The sequence below is a fragment of the Phaenicophaeus curvirostris genome, chromosome 27 (genome assembly GCF_032191515.1).
Source record: "Phaenicophaeus curvirostris isolate KB17595 chromosome 27, BPBGC_Pcur_1.0, whole genome shotgun sequence".
In the NCBI taxonomy this organism is placed as follows: Eukaryota; Metazoa; Chordata; class Aves; order Cuculiformes; family Cuculidae; genus Phaenicophaeus; species Phaenicophaeus curvirostris.
Genome location: NC_091418.1, coordinates 4,985,672 through 5,005,208, shown reverse-complemented (window position 1 = coordinate 5,005,208; position 19,537 = coordinate 4,985,672). Strand labels below are relative to the sequence as shown.

The 19,537-nt window shown below is 45.2% G+C and overlaps 1 protein-coding gene across 2 annotated transcripts in view; it reads right to left on the bottom strand.

Moving 5' to 3' along the window:
• The window catches only part of ANTXR1 (ANTXR cell adhesion molecule 1), a 108,127-nt gene that overhangs the window by 72,185 nt on the left and 16,405 nt on the right, over positions 1-19,537 (bottom strand). Inside the window, exons 7-10 of one of the 2 annotated variants that reach the window (XM_069877730.1) lie at positions 18,684-18,752; positions 16,231-16,311; positions 9,407-9,467; positions 5,278-5,376 (exon numbers count right to left, since the gene is read on the bottom strand). In XM_069877730.1, coding sequence (XP_069733831.1) covers positions 5,278-5,376; positions 9,407-9,467; positions 16,231-16,311; positions 18,684-18,752 — 310 coding nt within the window. The remainder of the gene's footprint in view (positions 1-5,277; positions 5,377-9,406; positions 9,468-16,230; positions 16,312-18,683; positions 18,753-19,537) is intronic. The other variant, XM_069877731.1, reaches the window with a different exon arrangement.

The following is a 19,537-nucleotide window of genomic DNA, read 5'->3' as shown; positions in this document are numbered from 1 at the left end:
GATTAGAGGGTCAAACTGCAAAGTAAAATGTTCCCATGGTTGGAGTGACCAGGCTGTGAGAAAGTAAAGACACTATCACAAGAAATGCACTGTGTTGCCAGGAAAAAGGGAAGATGGGGGAAATGGAGAAATCTGCTAGGCTTTAAAGACAGAAAGTGATTTGTTGAAAGAGTTGGTTGGGCAGTTTTGGGATACAGTTCCTATACAGCTCACTCTCTGCTGACACCTGGCATTCCTGCTCCCACTGTCTTTGTCTCACTTTCCCTCACTTCAAGACGGTGCTGAAAAACCAGGCTAGTTTGTGCAAAGGATCAGTTTGGCCAAGAATCCAGAGCATTTACTAGAATGCAAAAGCTCTCGCTGCACCTCTGCTGCGATGCCTGCTGCTTCCTTACCAACCTTTCTTCTCCGCGTTCAGTTTTAAATTGCTTAGGACAGAGCTCACCTCTATGCCCAGAACTATCTTTGCTGGGTCCTGCACAATCCAAGCAGACAAAGACTTCTTAGCACCACAAAGCAGCCATAAGTCACTGCGCTAGATAATTACTTTTAACTCTGTGCAGTCTGAAACTAATTCTCCCAGGTCCTGCTGTTGGCAGAGGACACTCTGCTGTTGAACATGCATCTGATTACACTTCTGCTCAGCCAAATATTCTTCATGGTTTCTACAGATGTTCCTTTTTTTATCCCACAGCTATGAACATTATGAGCCGATGCTCTCTTTACCTGGCACTTTTGTCTGCCAATAATCCCAATAAAAATCTGTTAGCTCATGCCCTTAACCTCAGCAAGTCCTAGCTGTACTGCTCTCCATCTCATCTGGGATAATTTAAGGTTTCAGGAACTGTTGGCTTAGTGTTATCTTTAAAAATACCTCCCTCCCTGACACAATCAGGGGCTGAGAGGTTTCAAGCAAACAAAAACAGCTGAGCTATCCAACGTCCATAAGGTTTCCATAAAATACTCTTTTGATGAACTCTGATGTTAAGTTTTTTGCAGCCAAGCGCCACAAGGCACGCTGAGAACACAGGCTGGAGCTGCAGGCTCCAGGAAAGCCAAACACTGGGATATATTCTTGCACAAACCAACTTAACCTTAACAGTGTTGTGCCAGTTCTCACCAGGAGATTCTTGGGTTTGAGAACATTGATGAGCAAATGTTGGTTTCCCTCAACCAGGGAATGGGTTGAACTCAGAAACTGAGTTTATGGCCCCTTGCTTCCAGGTTGCTGCATCAAACCTAGTGCTGTGCAAAGCAAACCGAGAAGTCTTGGTGCGCTGCCAAGGAGAATGAGCTCACTTTTCGCCTCTGCATTGATTCACAACACAAGAAATGCATCAGGGCAGAAAGTGGGGAACATATTTGGCCCTCATCCTCATTTTCCACAGTCATTTTGTGGACACAGGAAAACAGCTTCAAAAAAAGAAAAGCCCATGGGCTGCACTAAGACAAACTGATCTTTCCTGAAAGTTACTATGAAATTATGATGACAGAGACCATAATAAAATAATCAGCACACAATAAGAGAGGAAGGAGTCTTCCTACTCACACCCAGCCAACACCAGGTCACAGTGTTTGGGAGTGAGGTGACCCTTGCAAACAGTTCATAGAGTCATAGAACCATAGAATCATTAGGTTGGAAAAATCCTTTGAGATCATCAGCTCCAACCACCCGTGTCCACTACTAAATCATGTCCCCAATCATTTAATCTGCCTGTCTTTTAAATCCCTCCAGGGATGGGGACGCCACCACCTCCCTGGGCAGCCATTCCTGTGCCTGAGAACCCTTTCTGTGAAGAAATTTTTCTTAATGTCCAATCTGAACTTCCCCTGACACAGCTTGAGGCCATTCCCTCTTGTCCTATCACCTGTCGCTTGGGAGAAGAGACCAGCACCCATCTCTCTACAACAAGGTAGTTGTAGAGAGCAACAAGGTCTCCCCTCAACCTCCTCTTCTCCAGGCTGAACAGCCCCAGATCCCTCAGCCGCTCCTCGTATGATTTGTTCTCCAGCCTCTCCACCAGTTTCGCTGCTCTTCTCTGGACGTGCTCCAGGACCTCAACATCTTTCTTATAGTGAGGGGCCCAAACCTGAACACAGTATTCAAGATGTGGCCCCACCTCCCACTGACAACACTGGCTGGTTTTGTGTCTCCATAGACAGGACATGCTGAAGAGTGGAAAGCTGATGGATGACATTCTTAGCTCTGTGGGGACTTTAGATGTTTCTAGGAGTGAATGCCTTGCGCCAGCCAGCTCTGAGGAAGCTGATCTGAAGATGCAATGAGGATACCATGGCAGCTCACAACTAGCATAGCCTCAGGTAACAGAGGTAACCTCACAATTAGTGAGCGAGTAGTCTTCTTTGAAAGAAAAAGTGGAACAGAAAATCCAGTGCCGAAAAGACTTTACATGGGAGCAAAAGGAAGGATCGTATTAATATTAATTCCCTCACACAGCTGACAGGATCTACTTTTACCTTCCATTCAGGCTCAGAGTCCTGTCCCAGGTTAAGAATGCAGCGATGGCCCTAAGAGGAGCAGTTCCTGGATGGATAGGGAGGCAGAACTGAAAGAAGAACAGGCAGGAGAGAAAGGAGACCTGCACCAAATCTCTAGCTTCTGAAGAGGCTCCATAAACCCGTGGGAGGAGTACTAGGCTGGGTGGCAGGACATCTGTGTGCTTGTCTGCGATGAGCTCACTTGGAACAGCTACCTTCAGCACTGTACGTCAGTTCCCCTGTCTGTAGAACAGTATTTACTCATTTCACATCCAGCATCCAACGCTTTCTCTCTTCAAGATACAGACTTATTTCAAGGTTCCTAACAACAAGTTCAAATTAAGCCAGAGATACGAATTTTCCAGGCCTTCAGAACTCATGCTCAAAAGCTCTTGAAGGCATTTTATAGAAGAAATGGAAAGCAATATGAGGAAAGAGAGTCATGTTGTCCTTCCCCCAAGAAAAGACCACACCTAGCTCTTATCCCCACCCACACAGGTGGAAAATACGTCCCTGCTGGCCCTAAAATGGAAACACTGCACAAATTCACTCCATCAGTCTTGATTTAGACACCATCAACAGCACAAATCTCTCAAAGAGATATTTGGTCTGAGAGATGTTCTGGACTTAAAACAAGGCGAGGACAAGCTACAGCAGGGTTCATGGGCACTGCTAAATCTTGCAACTTTAGGGGCTTCTGTAAAGCTGGGCGGTGGTCTTGTGAGTCCTATGACTTCCATTATACAAGTCCAAGCATTTCTTAGTGTAGAATGAAAATGCTTGAAAAAATCTTCCACTGACATTTCTCTTGAACTTAAAGTAGCTCCTCCACAAAGCAGAAATTCCCACCCTAATTGTATCTAAGATATGGGTTATTCAGAGTTTTCTTGAAGAAAGATAGCAGACACAAATTAAGGCCACAAACTACCAGCTTCTAGCAGCCAAACCTGAAGGCTTTGGGGTTTGCACCACACAGCTTCAGGCTTTTGATGAAAAGAAAACTTCTAAATATTTGAGCAGCAATTTCATTTCCATTGGAATCTTCCAGGTGGAGAGAGAAAGGAATATTTCCTGCCAGGCTCTAGAGAACTACAGAAGAATTTATAACACGTATGATCCAAACAAAACTTTGGATCTGAACTCTGGGGAGAAATCAAACATTGGTTTACAGACTAGGAGAATAGTGGCTAGAAACGTACCCAGAGGAGAAGGACCTGGGGGTGTTGGTTGAACAGGAGCCAGCAGGGGCCCAGGGGGCCAAGAAGACCAAGGGCATCTTGGCTTGGATCAGACACGGCGTGGCCAGCAGGGCCAGGGAGGTTCTTCTCCCTCTGGCCTCGGCCCTGGGGAGACCGCTCCTCGAATCCTGGGGTCAGTTCTGGGCCCTCACCACAAGAAGGATGTTGAGGCTCTGGAGCGAGTCCAGAGAAGAGCAACGAAGCTGGGGAAGGGGCTGGAGAGCAGGTCTTATGAGGAGCGTCTGAGAGAGCTGGGGGTGTTCAGCCTGGAGAAGAGGAGGCTGAGGGGAGACCTCATTGCTCTCTGCAACTCCCTAAGAGGAGGTTGTGGAGAGGAGGGAGCTGGGCTCTTCTCCCAAGGGACAGGACGAGAGGGAATGGCCTCAAGCTCCACCAGGGGAGGTTTAGGCTGGACATTAGGAAAAAAAATCTCATGGAAAGGGTCATTGGGCAGTGGCTGAGGCTGCCCAGGGAGGGGGTTGAGTCCCCTTCCCTGGAGGGGTTTAAGGGACGGGTGGACGAGGTGCTGAGGGACATGGGTTAGTGATTGATGGGAATGGTTGGACTCAATGATCTGGTGGGTCTTTTCCAACCTAGTGATTCTGTGATTGTTCAACACCTAAATGCAACCATGATCCAGGTTTAAGGAGTTCTGGCCACACGTCAGGTTTGGGTCTGATTTTATGGAGCTTAAAAGGAAAAGCATGAACCTGTGGCTGCCTCACCTGCTCTTTTTTGAAAGCCACCTCTCACTTGTTCACACACCTCCACCACTTATTTCTGGGATGCATGGAGGTGCCTCCAAAACAATTAATTTACTGTATCCTCCCCATCCCTGTGCTTTAACTCAAGTTCCTCTCTTTTCCTATTCCTCCCTCCCTAGACACGTAGTCCTCCAGCTTCTGCTTGTAACACTCATATATCTGAATTAAGCAAACATGAACAAACATTAAAAAATTAAGCCAGCCAAGCTTTCTGCTTTGTGACACAAGAGCTGGCAGTTCTGGAACCTGCCTACTACAGATGAGGCCATCAGAACAGTATGAAAGCCATTCAGACAAATTACAAACACTCACTGCCTGCCCCTGCCCAGACTGCTCAGTGACATCCCTCACAGGGCAAACAGAAAACTGCTCCCTTGCTCCAAAGAGCAAATTATGCAGATTCTAAAAGCACAAGTGAAGTCAAGCACTGAGTCATTAGACTTCCACATGTAAGACTCAGAAGGGTCAGAACCACCTCCAAAATGATCATTATAGGATCATTAATTCTTCCAGCTAAATGTCTCACTACACTTCACAAAAAGACCATGCACTCAAGATTTGATTTGCTTCTCTTACTTCAGTTCTGCTGAACATCGGCGTACGATGCCACCAGAAATTTTCCTCTAAAAAAAATTAAATCGTCTGCTTTCTGTCAATTAATAGCTCCTCATCCCATAATTTTTACCTTTACAGTCAACATATTTGAAGAACTAAAATGTTTTGCAAGAAAATTCCTGCCAGTGCAGAGTCAGACAAAAAACATCAAACCAGCTTACTGAGAGTAACCGTGTCGTTGATCCTGAAACTGCAGAGAACTCTGTCCACATTACGGGCATGTCGGAATCCATTTCCTCTCACGACAACCTGAAACGACTCTGTAGCAAAAGAAACAGCAGATTATTGACACGTAGTGAGGTGAAAAACAGTCATTTAGACAAGACACATAGGTCCGAAGTTTCTGCTTGAGATCTGCACTAAAATTTGCAGATTAACAATTTTTAAGTTTAAAAATTGTTTAAAATAGAACTTCCTCTTCTCCCTACCCAATTGCAACTTGAGCTTTTAGGAAAGTGAAACAATACATGACAGAAATGTATGACCAGCAGTGAAAATATGAAGCTTTAGAGACACTGGGCTTTTCCCTTCCCAGGTTGCCATTTCAAACTGCAGAAAGTTTTGAGTGAAGAAACCCAAAAGTACTACTCCATGGAAAGAAAAAAAATCTTGCAATGACAAATGACTTGGAGAAGTTTGAGTGCTGCTTTCCTAGGTAACTGCAAAATTTTATCGGTTGCCATGACTTTTGTCATGCCCCCTGTCATTGCATGGGAAATGAGTCCCACCAAGGACCATGAATGGTCCTTGGTGGGACTCATTTCCCATGCAATGACAGGGGATTTCATCAACCCATCAGCTTTCGAGTCTCTTCGCAAAGACCGTGATCTCCGAGTCTGTGGGTATTTCCCCAGGTCTTTCTCTTTTCTGTTCTTCCAGATCAACTTTACAAGGTCACTGCAAGTTGTGGTGCAAGCAGAAGGCATCAAGGACAGTCACCTACACCAGAATACTGAACGGAGCAGTCTTGTTTGGAATGAGATCATATCCTCACAAGTCTTTTGGACCACTCTCTGCTCTCCCTTGTTATTCCAGCTACTTCAACCTAGTGCTGGGAAAGTCTTACAAACGTCCTGCTGCCAGTGTTAAGACTGCCTTGTGAGGAAAGCTTCATTTTCAGACTTTCAGATTCTGAAACAGGGCTGTAGTCCCAGAAAATCTCTGGCAGCAGGCGTAGGGCCTCAAACTTCACAGAAACAGCCCCCTCAATTCCTGTTCCTATCTAGGAGAACGCTCAGATAATCCCCACTGATGTTTGGCTGGTGAATGTGGTTTGAACACAAGATATTTCACTGCCTAAGACAATACAGGAGTAATCACAGTGCATCAGAAGCACCACCCTGCTTTTAAAATTCCCAGGAGCAACAAGAAACCTAGTTTTTGCAGATTCATATCTTTCTCTTTGCACTTTACAGTCTCCATCTTCTTTCATCTCCGTTAAGGACTCGCACACTGTACTTGTCAAAAAAAAAAAAAGCAGATTTACTCTGGAATCTGGGCTCTCTTCCAGGTCCCTCTCATTTACAGCCAAGCTGCAAATCATCCCATCACATCTAGCCAGGGAAGCTGCCTCGCAGGGCCATTCTGTGTCATCCAAGAGCATTTGGGAAGAACAGGAGGAAAAGAGCTCTGTTCTGGAGTGCGGGGGCTGAGGAATACTTAAGAAAAATCACAGAAGCCTCAAATGCTGGGGAACAAGAGTTCAAATGCAGTCAGCGAACAGCATATCAGTGATGCCAGATTAACCACGGGGATTCTGGATCTGCCTGAGACTGCAATGAGCAGGTACAGTACGCACCCTGCATGTCTCTACTGATGCAAAACCAAATAATCCAGAAACTGGCATTTCAGACTGATGTGTTGAGGCTAAGAGTCACTCCACAAGGGCCTGGGACCAGTCTGCAGTGCAAGGGTAGCCTCAGGTAACACTGAGACCTCGTGTTCTCTCCTTCCAAAAAAAAGCAAAGATCATCACAACTCTTGAAGGATGTGAAACAAGGGAACACGAGGTATCGGAGTTACACCAGCAAACGTTTATGTCAGAAAGACACTTCCATATTCATTATGTACTTTCATTAGTCTCAAAGTACTAAGTGATGGAATTGTCCACATTTTGAGAGCAATGGACCTCAAACCCAAAGATGAGGCCTTGAACTGAGCATCTAAATAATTGTTGGCATTTTAGAAGGTTAACATTGCTCTTCTTGTGAAGTACTGGCCAAATTCCAGTGTGAACGGTTCACATAAAACTCCTCTATGTTTCCTCTCAGCCGGCTCTGCTGGATGCAGCTGTCCATTACTCCCACATTCTCATTGAGACACAATGAATGGGAGTGATAAGATATATAAGAGATGTACCAGAAATGGTGTGGCCAGCAGAACCAAGAGATCCTCTCCCTGTGCTCTGCACTGGTGAGGCTGCACCTTGAATGCCGTGTTCACTTTCAGGCCCCTCACTCTAAGAAAGTCATTGAGTCACATCCAGAGAAGAGCAACAAAACTGGTGAGGGGGCTGGAAAACAAGGATTATGAGGAGCAGCTGAAGGACCTGGGGCTGTTTAGCCTGGAGGAGGCTGAGGGGAGACCTCATTGCTCTCTACGACTGTCTGAAAGGAGGTTGTAGAGAGGTGGGTGCTGGTCTCCTCTCCCAGGTGATTGACAGGACAAGAGGGAAAGGCCTCAAGCTGCATCAGGGGAAGCTTAGATTGGGCATTAGAAAAAATTTCTTCACTGAAAAGGTTCTGAGGCGCTGGAACAGCTGCCCAGGGAGGTGGTGGAGTCCCCAACCCTGGAGGGATTTTAAAGGCAGTAGATGAGGTGCTTTGGGACATGATTTAGTAGTGGACAGGGATGGTTGGAGTCAATGATCTCTAAGGTCTTTTCCAAGCTAATGATTCTATGATTCTATAAGCAACTGACAGGCATACTAGAAAGCATTAAAAATGCTCATAAATGACAGTTATAACTCAACTTCTGGCTCACAACATCACATAAGCATTAATTGTCTAACACTTGTATAATTATATGAATCTATTTTTAAAAAATTAGACAGAGGGTCTGAATGTTCATATAATTTGATTTCCTTTCCCAAGCATTTATGGACCATCACTGCTCTGTCATCATGACAAGCTCCATGCTAAGGTTGACAGAGCTGGTTATGGAGCTGGTTTGTAGCAAAGTTCTTTTTGTAGCAAAGGAACTATTTAAATGGTCATCCAAAACAAGAAATAGGTGACTAAGTCCTAGAATTTGTGTCGATCATGCCATCCTGGCTTCAAAACACAGAACGACTGTAAGGGCCTGCATGGAATGCAAAGCTGATGCTTGGTACTAATTGGGCACTTGGCTCAGTGTCCTGCATCTGCTCGGAAAATCTGACTCCTATGTAACATTTAGGTGTACAGGCAGTTGCTCCAGGGACAGGAGATGCAGGAAGGATGATTAAAGCAGTTGCTTAATCATGTATTAATGACAGTTGGCTTTCTTATTTGTGCTACTGACTTAAGCAAGACAAAGGTGTAAAGGGACTCATCCTTCTCTACAAACCTCAGCTTTGTTCCCAACCTCTCTACTTAATGAGCTGCTACACATTCAACAAACAGCTAGGATACACTTCATAACATGCTAAGAATTCACAGGAAGGAGGTGGAGGAAGCTCAGATGGTTCTCAAGCTTTCTTCAAAAAAAGCTGGATTCTGTTGAATGCAGAAATGCTTGCCAGGACCTTAAAACCACAGTGCACACAGTACAATCATATTCAAACAAGCAGGGAAAGAAAGAGCAGTACAACTGACTGACAGGTCAGCTGAACGATGTTTAAATTCCAGGCCTCTCAGTCACTTTATCAACCCTAAATTCCTTTGGTGTGTTCAAAGAATATTAGTAGCCTTTAGATCGAAGCGTCATTTGACTTGCTTGTACTTTCTTAAGAAGCAATTCCCTCAGAGTCAATATATTTGCAAAACTCTAAGCTGAATCACAAAGTCCTATTTCCTGATACGGTTTGTAATTTTGCAGCACATCTACGTCAAGTTTGGCACAGTCTGACTAAGACAGAGTGGTTTGACTGAAAAGCAGGCAAACCTGTCAAATTCAAGCCTTTTCTGTAAGAAAATCCCATTTGATATCATCTGGCAGAAATGGGGAATGTGCAAGGTACTCTAAGATGAAAATGAGATTCACCAAAGAAGCAAATCTCCAGTTTATTAGTTCCTTTTGCACTCTCCAGCAATCAGAGATGGACAGAAAGATGTCTTTTAGGCAACGTGAGCAACGTCAGCTTACACTTACCCCCTGCACATATACTGGAAGGCTCTGCTGCCAGAATTTCTATACAGGATTTCTTCAAAATCTAAAAGACAGAAAGAGCATCATGAAGCATCGCCGACTTGTTTCCATAGAAACACAAATCCGAAAGCAAGAGAGTATGCTTGTTCTCACACATCTGCTTAACTCAACGCTGCACTTCGTATTCCTGTCCCAATTATGCCATCTTAGCTTTTCCCTTCAAACCAACCACGCAGGTGTCATTGCTCTTCCAAGCTATTGCTATGGAGGAAGGCAAGGAATGCCAATGCTCTCCAGGCTCTCAGCACACGCTTGCTTTTGCCTGTTGTACAAGTTATTAAGCAGACTGTGATCTGTCGCTAAGGCACGCGCTGGAGGGTTGGCAAGGCAACATCATTGCCCATCCTCTGCAGTACCACCTCCCTCCCAGAATTATTCTGGAGCCCAAAACTCCAAATAAAACACCACAAGTTTAAGCTAAGCTGTTTACCTTTGCATTAAAACATTCAAGGAACATCTACGTAGCCACTTCTCAAGCCTCAGCACGGGGATTAAACTTCCTAAAGTCTTAAATGTCATCCATAAGCGTGTCCCCCAAGCGCATCCTCAAAGTTGTGCTGTGATTTCATTTCAAGATGTATGGACAATTGTTCTGTACTTAAGCCAAACGTAAATTAAGCAGCATGTCTTCATAACCACTTTACGTGCAGCCCGTGATTGACACAAACACTTCGGCATCAGGCTTGGCAGACCGCTTGCAAGGCACGAGGAGCGTGCTGGAGTTGGATACTGTTTATTCCCATAGGGTACTAACATTGCTCAAGCTGTTATTTGCAGCCTTTCCCCTGCTCTGAGGACCAACTCAAATTCTTCACTGCACACAGTCAGCAAACTTGCAACGGGGTCCATAAGCCCCCGTGAGAACGGCAGCAGCGATCGAGGGGTTGGGTGTTCAGAGCTGGGCTGAGCAGCCCCTGGACGAGGCAATACTGATCAGAATTTAGGTCAGCTCCAAGAGGCAAGTAAATGTCAGCCAAGCATCGTGACTCAAATCCAACATAAAAATTATTTTCCCAACTTTAAATTGAAACATCTGTAAGGAAAGGACAGCAAGCAACACAATAAATTCTCTAAGAAAAAGATAATCCATTTCTTCTTCACTATCATGGCTCTTTGCCTCAAATCATAACTGCAAAAGGTACAGACAGAGCCATGATTTATCTCTTAAAACTTTTAAATGAAAGTTTGAATTACTCAGAAGCAGGGCTGGTAAGAGACTGGGAGAGTACCAAGGGGCTGAAGGAACCAGGACCGTCTGAGCTGCTGGCAGCCTGACAAGTGAGGAGAAAGAAGATTTGCAGGAACAAGGTTATACAGGAACTGTCAAGTAGAAAAAAAAGAGAAAGTCAACAGTTGAGAACAGGACTGAAAAGTACTAGGAGAATTTGAAAGGCAGAATAACAAAAATATATGAGGAATAAAGAGGACTGTGAGAAGACTGTTCCAAAATATCCAACTGTAACCATCCATCCATTCATCCATCTCCTGTCAGTCCTCTACTACCTGCCTCTTACTCATACCAGGTTCAGCTGATGGTTTTCCATGTGTTTTTTCTCCCCACTGAAAAATGTCTCTTTTAAGAAGAGAATTTTCTCCCCCCTAGATGCTATTCCTCTCTCCCTCAGCATCCCCAAGCATTTTTCATATATGTCTTTGCCTTGTTGCTTTGCAGCCATGAAGTGGGCAAACATGTTAGAGAACAAATGCATGAAAAATACAATCAACATTAAAAAAAAAATTAAGTAAAAGCTCACATAATTAAGGTTTAACTTCTTGGCTTCTATTCAGTCATTTGCAAACACTCTGCAACAGCTCAGATGGGGGGAGGGAGGTGGAATAGCAGGTGCCTCAATTAGATGATGCAGAGCCAGTTCAATCCAACCCGTTTATGTGACTATAAAAATCAGTCCTTAATGGCTTTTTGCAGTGCCAACTGCAGTATTTATTTTGATTTAAAATAATAATAAGTCTCTAATGCTTCAAGCATCCACCCTAATTTAAAGTGAAAATCGAGCAGCATTAACTATTGCAAAAGAATTCCTTTGTGTCTCTTACTCAAATTCAAAAAGGGCTCCAACTTCTTCAGTGCAGAAGATTTCATCAAATTGTCTGGTTTTGTATGTCCTGAGGACTGCACAGCCTGTGCGGGCTGTAGGTGTGTTGCGGTCTGGCTTCCCAGGAAAGTAAAATAACATGCAAGAGCGGTGATGCAATCTCCCAGCTGAGTGCCTAGAACCGCTCCAACTGCAGACCTGGGAGAACTGACTCCTCATCCCCATTCTCACAGGGAGAACTACAACAGTTGTGGCTTACTTGGTGAGGAATCACAGAATCACCAGGTTGGAGAAGACCCACCGGATCATCGAGTCCAACCATTCCCATCAATCACTAACCCATGTCCCTCAGCACCTCATCCACTCGCCCCTTAAACCCCTCCAGGGAAGGGGACTCAACCCCCTCCCTGGGCAGCCTCTGCCAGGGACCAATGACACTTTCCATGAAATGCTTTTTCCTAATGTCCAGCCTGACCCTCCCCTGGTGGAGCTTGAGGCCATTCCCTCTTGTCCTGTCCCCTGTCCCTTGGGAGGAGAGCCCAGCTCCCTCCTCTCCACAACCTCCTCTCAGGGAGTTGCAGAGAGCAATGAGGTCTCCCCTCAGCCTCCTCTTCTCCAGGCTAAACACCCCCAGCTCTCTCAGACGCTCCTCGCAATCCTTGTTCTCCAGCCCCCTCACCAGCTTCGTTGCTCTTCTCTGGACTCGCTCCAGAGCCTCAACATCCTTCTTGTGGTGAGGGGCCCAGAACTGACCCCAGGATTCGAGGAGCGGTCTCCCCAGGGCCGAGTCCAGAGGGAGAAGAACCTCCCTGGCCCTGCTGGCCACGCCGGGTCTGATCCAAGCCAAGATGCCATTGGCCTTCTTGGCCCCCTGGGCCCCTGCTGGCTCCTGTTCAACCAACACCCCCAGGTCCTTCTCCTCCAGGCAGTTTCCAGCCAGACTTCTCCTAGTCTGGAGCTGCTCAGGGTTGTTGTGCCCCAAGGGCAGGACCCAGCCTTTGGCCTTGTTAAACCTCATGCTGCAAGGCAGCTCAACCTGGCATCCATGCAGAAAGGTATTTGAAGCGCGTGCTTGCCACTGGTGAGGATGCAGCCCATAGTCTGCAGCAGTACATCGGGATGACCCAGCTCAGGTCCCCAAGCCGGGCTCGTGTTGTACGCTGTGGGGCTCCCATTACGCTCCAGCTTCACGCAGGCTCCTGGGTGGATCTCTTGTCAATGTTTGTTGACATACCAAATAAAAAACGCAACTCATCCTAGTGGAAGCATGACTTTCTTTGTCACAGTTATCACTACCAGGACAGAACTGAATCCAGCGCCGCCTGTGACCAATTTCTCCTCCTGCCAGATAATGGACAAAGTCAAGAAGCAGGCGGGGCTCTGCGGGTCCCCTGGGACCTTTTACAAACAAAGGGAAGAAGGGGAGTGAAATTCTGCAGCTGCTGGAAGCATTTGTTCAGCATTCTGGCCTACACACGTGCACACAGATGCCTTCACAGCAGCTGCATATTTCTTACACATTTATTTCACCAAATTCGGGAACACTGAATAGTCATATCAATTCTAAGAGCTGAGGCAACGCCTGAAAAATACTGAGGGCAGGTGGACACTACTGCACGAGGATCTGAAAGGAGCACACAGAAAATTAAACTTAAACGGATGAATCATTTGTATCATTTACAGATAGCAGACAGTCCCAGAAACTAGTTAATTCATTGCTTACACTTCACAACTGCTTCATGAGGTGTCCTGCAGCTCACTCGGAATCCTTTCTAGCAGACCCATGATTCTGTCTCTGAGATGAGCTCTGAGCTGGTGTCGCTGTTTAACACGCAGCAGGGGTCAGGGAGCATTCCTGTTCCAAGCGACCACTCTTTCAGTCATTTTCTGCTAAGGCTCAAAGCAAAGCAAGGACAGGATCCCACCCTGAGTTTCATGTTGCTTCATGTTCCATTGCTTCCTACACTCCTACCAAGCAGTAGATGCGGCTTCAGGCTTTCCTTCTAACCCTTGATCCATTTGCTTTAAACTCGCAGGTTATGATCTGCAGATTTTTTTTTTTTTCAGCAAAATAAAAACTAATAAATTACTTCAGTTCCTTCCATTTGTTTCCCAGGTTACAGCAATCAGATGTCTGCTTCTCTGCCAAATTCTTCCCTCCTAACAAACTGAGATTCCCCACTGAACATGGAGGAAATTGAATTTTAGCAGGGGCTTTTTCATGCTGAGGGAGAAAATGCAATTGGTTTGCTTCATAAAATAGTTACATTGGAACTCACAGGAGAGAAAAGACCAAAAACTACAGTACACTGGCTATTCCCACATTAAGAATTATGTTTTTAAGCATTGCCTCCAGGCAGGACTATATTTTCAGCTCATTTAAGCACAGCCTCCAGGGCAGAGCCTGAAGAGCTTGGTGGTGCTCAGTGGGAGACAGTCCTCCTTAGAAAGCACCAAGCAGATCTCCCTGTTCGCTCTTGGCTCCCACAAAAAAAGGAAGGGTGAGCGTACAGAAACATCTGCACGCCCATCACCCTGAACATCTTTGCCCAGCAGATGTAGAGGCTCAGAGGAGGCCAGCCTCAGGCTCCACCTCTCCCAGCTCCCACCCTCTTCCTCATTCCAGAGGGACTTCTAAGTCCACCACATCTGCATGCACAACGGGTCAAAAAAGATCTGCTCCTCAGGGCAAGGGGAGAAGAGTCAGGCTGCATCAGCAGGAGCACAAGGCAGTTCACACCAAATCACTGCAGACCAGAACAAAGCCAGGTCTTCACATCTCTAGAATGATTTCAAACACTAATGTCCCCCAGGCTCATAATTTCATTTTCCTTCCCTTCCCATCCCAGTCAGCAGCCTATCCAATCCCCTCTACACATGGCTGAGCATCGATGCTGTGCCAACTCTTACACAGAAATTGAAAGAAGCATCCAAATCTCATGGCTCTTTCAACATTAAAACACTTTCCTACGAACACAAATGTTTTGTTCATTTTTTTTTTCCTCCAAGACAGAGGCACTTTGCAAGGACAAGAAAAGAATCAGAATCATGGAATGGTTTGAGTTGGAAAGGACCTCCCTTCTTTCATTTGAAAACCATTCCTTCTCATCCTACCCCTGCACTCACTGATCCAGAGCCCCTCCCCAGCTTTCCTGGAGCCAATTTCCATACTGGAAGCCGCTCTAAGGTCTCCCCACAGCCTTCTCTTCTCCCGGCTGAACAACCCCAACTCTCTCAGCCTGTCCTTGTACTGGAGGTGCTCCAGCCCTCAGATCATCTTTGTGGCCTCCTCTGGACCCACTCCAAAGATGGTCTTTCCTGTACTGAGGACACCAGAACTGAATGCTGTACTGCTGGCGGTGGGTGAGAAAAGAAGGAATGAGGGAGCTTATTTTCCAGCTAGGACAGAAATTTACAGTTTCTTTGTACAGAGTGATTAATGACCTTCTTGCCATTCCTTTTACAACCTTTCTATCCAACTTATTGCAATCGCTACACCCAAATGCAAGTGATGGGGTCACAGATTCCTTACTCTACAATTCCACTACCTTGTGACCCTCCTTTCCAAGGCTGGTGGTAAATCCTGCACCAGTCGACTGAAGCAGTGCTTTACTGGGTTCCTGTGGGCTGAAGTCTTCCCAGTCTGTTAAGTGTGACTGGAAAGGGAGTCAGAAGTGCTCCTGGAATTCATTAAAATCAGCTGCAAAGGGAATGCAGGGCTAGGAAGCGAGCTAGGCATTTTTTTGTTGTTTTATTGCTTTCTTCAATGACACACAACACCTGATTGTCCAAGAGAACTGAGGTGGTAGCCCTACACAGGGATTGTATTCCATCCACATGCCAGAGACTAGGGAAAATTGAGCCTGCACTGAGGGAATAGTTTTGCTTGTTACTGCATGGTCAAAACAGTGTGTAACCACTGTAAACACAGAAATCCGAGCCCCTCCAGTGAACCCACCCTCCCTAGCTTCCAGTTGTACATTTCATCTGTGTTTTATCAGCTAAAATGCCTATACCAAAATGAATAAAATGTGTCCTTAACAGGATTTCCCATCCTTCTTTGTAGCCATGGTAAGCAATCTAATTAGAACCATCATGGGGTAGGACTGAGCAAAAGAAACAGAAAAATACTGAAAGCTACCTGAAAACATACTGTTTCCTAGTGAATGCTTGGCACATTTTACTCTTAGAATGAAAATGACACACATCCTCTCATATTCTGCCTTTCCTGCTCAGTCAAGGGAAGGTCCTGGGTGAGATGGTATTAGGCTGCTCAGTTTTAGAGCTAGAAATAGGGATGCATCATCAAGCTCCCTTATTTGCCAGTAAAGAACATGGAGCTATTTGCATGACATGTACACAAGCCATGGGAGAAGAATCAATTCATGGCACGCCCTCTCTCAGCTGAATCACGAGCCGCTTGGGAACGGGCCAACTCTTATACACTGCACCCAGCCCCTAAAGCAAACACCAGAGCTGATAAATCTGGAGGAGAAAACCTAGGTCCAGAGGGGAAAAAACCTCCAGTCCATTTGTCAGGACCTGGCGATAAACTCTGTCTTGATGTTGCGATACTAGTACAAAGGGCAATTTCTTTGGACCAAACGTTTATGTGATTTATTAGCAGCCAGCAGGTCCTTGTGAACACAGAGAAACTAAACTGTGCTAGCACAGACTAACATGCACACATGCAAACACGTTAAAAATACTTACAGAGTCTATGATCCCCTGTAGGGCTTCAAAACCATCATTCACTGGAAAGACATGATCTTTGCTGTCTGCAATTCTAGCCAGCTGACAGAGCGGTGAAAGTAAATAAAACAGAAATGCAAAGAATGAGATAAATTAGCCAGCAGGCAGCAAATTAAGACTTCTCCAGACACATCCACTTGTAAGTAAAATACCCAAATACTCCAGTACTCTATGGGTTGCTTGCGCATTGTGGTTCGTCAGGCACTGAAAAGTTTCTCCCTTTAGCGTGACTGGTTTTCAAAAGCTCTGTGTTGGGAACAAGTAAAGGTTTCCCTTAACTTTGAAGGCAGGTCGTGACCCAGAGGCTAATGATTTTTACTGCAGAACTATCTCCCAGATGATTGTAAGTGACCCAGCAGAGTGACTCCCCAGCCAACGCGGCAACATGACCGGCCACTAATGCAGCAAAACACTTCAGCACATACATCATTGAAATCAGGGAACTAATCAAAGTGATTCTGTATTTTCACATATAAAGAAGACAAATGCAGATCAAACCCCATTAGGAGATACTGACCTGTTCATCTTTCCTGTCGAGACAGATTTGATGATTTGTACTAGGCTTATCCATTAGAGAGCCACAAGAGGAAAGCACAGAGCTCTAACTTTTCTGAGTGGAAGGAAAAAAGGAGCAGAAGTCTGCATGACAGGGAAGGGAACCATTCCTGAAGCCGTGGCTAGATAAAGGGAACCTGGACATCACATGCAGGTTCACTTGTCAAGAGCATGCTAAGGGTTAAGGCAAAAATACAAGCCTAATTCAGAAGTAATGAGCTCTCCATGCATCTACTGGAGCACAATCAAGTTTTACTGCTGCAAAGCCAATGTTTGTTATAGCAATTCTCTCCCATGGCAGAGGTAACATCATCTCAGCAGGCGTCTGGCGTCTAGCATTGCAAATGGGAGGCAGCAGACTGGCCACACGTTCCCCCCTGAACCCCACAGGCCCCACCACTCCAGCTCATCTCATTCAGAACTTCCACTCCTTCAGTAAAACGCCAAACTACCAACCTCCTGGTTTGCATCCAGAGAAATACATGAGGCAACTTTCCTCTGCCTGTGCTGAGAAGGGTATTAAAGGTGCTTACTGCTTCTTGACCAAGATACAGCAGCTTCTGTAAACCAAGATATCCACAGTCTCCTCAGCTCATTCATAGAATCATGGAATAGTTGGGGTTGGAAGGGACCTTAAAGATCATCCAGTCCCACTCCTGCCATGGGCAGGGACACCTCCCACTGGATCAGGGGCTCCAAGCCCCATCCAACCTGGCCTTGAACCCCTCCACGGATGGGGCAGCCACAGCTTCCCTGAGCAACCTGTTCCAGTGCCTCACCACTCTCACGTTGAAGAAATTCTTCCTCATGTCCAGTCTAAATCTGCCCCTCTCCAGTTTATCCCCATTGCCCCTCGTCCTATCACCACAAGCCTTTGTGAACAGTCCCTCCCCAGCTTTCTTGTAGCCCCTTCACATACTGGAAGCTGCTCTAAGGTCTCCCCACAGCCTTCTCTTCTCCAGGCTGAACTACCCCAACTCTCTCATAGTCTCCCCCTACTCCATTCTTGGACTTCAGACACAGTCATCTAATTCCATTTAATTTCTTCAGCATCTAAATCACTTCAAGTAGCAGCTGTCTTTGACATGTGCTACTTTAGACCTAGTCTCTGCCTTTTTTCCACCCTCTTTGCTTTTTCTATGACTTACTCCGGGTTATCCTAGTCTCTGGGTTTGATTAAAAGAAGATTTTTCTAAACCAGGTTTGTTATGATGCATTTTTGCATCAGTGTTTGAAGTTTTGTTACAAAGCTGAAAGCCTAGAAAAGCCCTATTCATTAAGTATCTCAGCATTCTTCTTAGGGGTCGTTTATATTTTTCACTGTTAGAAAAATATCATATCAACTATTACATTTGTATGAAATGTAATTCATGGACATACTAACATTCATGTGATGAATTTAGAAGTCAGTCTCCTGAACAGGAAAACATTAAAATATTAGTGGCACTAATGAAGGTGTTTGTTTTTTACAGCCGACATTTCCCATGAAGGAAAAGCTGGACAGAAGCAGAAGCATTGTGTGGCAATACCTCAAATCCCCACAACTTCCTTTTGCCTACAGCATAAGCCAGAGTGATTCACTGTTCTTCTTGTGCCTTTTCCTCTGCTTTCCTCCACCATTAGCAAGAGTTGTGGCATGCAGACAGAGGGACAGCTCTCCACATGCAGAGGTTTGGACAGAAAGGGGCTTAAACCCAACAACCAGAGAAGAGGCTTCAGGAAGTCACTTTAAACTGTCAAACAGTCAACAAAAGGAGAGGAACACCACTTGAGAAGTCTTTATAAAGCGATTCCGAAGCCTGTGCCTGTGTACAAGCAGCTTTGCCAAGGACCTCAGTAAACACAAGCACCTCATTTACCTGGGTCTCATTGAAGTCTTTCACACCAACACAATATACTGTTGCTCCCAGGTCCCGTGACCTATTAGCCTGGAACAAGAAAAGGCAGGATGACATGGATGCAAATGTGATAGGATGCAGGTTTCTGAAAGGTCTGAATCATAAATTCAGTATTTCTCTGTAAAATGAGCAATGGGGGGGGCTTGTCAAAAGACTTTTAATCCCATCTGCTCCAAACCTATATCACTCTTACTGCTTACACAGCATCTCAAACTAAAAAAGGAAGAACGTCCACAGGTTTGATTTTTCCAGGCTATTTCATTGACATGCAGATGAAGCAGCATTTACTATTCAAAAATCCACTGTTATAAATGCTCTTGCCTGCATAAATATGAATTAAGCCATTTAATCGTATTTAATTAGAAGAGGAAAATCCATTCCCAGAAAAGACGGTAGCCAGTCAGGTCATATCACAAGACTCTAGCAGTTCAAATTGTTAGATAGCCAAGTGCTTCACAGGAGAAGCATCATTCCAGTTTTACTCCAAGAAACTTAAACCCAAACAACTGAAGCAATTCACAGCGTAAGACCTGAGTTCAGATCTTCATTCTGCCAGCTCACTAACTGTTCCTCTCCAAACCAAAGCAAACGTAACACTGCTGACCTCGCAATCTGTTCATTCACCTCTAAAACTAAACTTGTTTTTTCTTGTGGATTTTTGATTTCAGAAGGCAAGAAAAGGAGGTGAACTCTAGCTTCATGATGTTTGTGCTGTAGCAATATTGGTTTTGTTCTACAAAACTATTCTTTTTATTGTTATTGGATTTAAAGCTCTACTTTGGATGGATCTAGAGGAAAAATTCTGTCCATAGCAA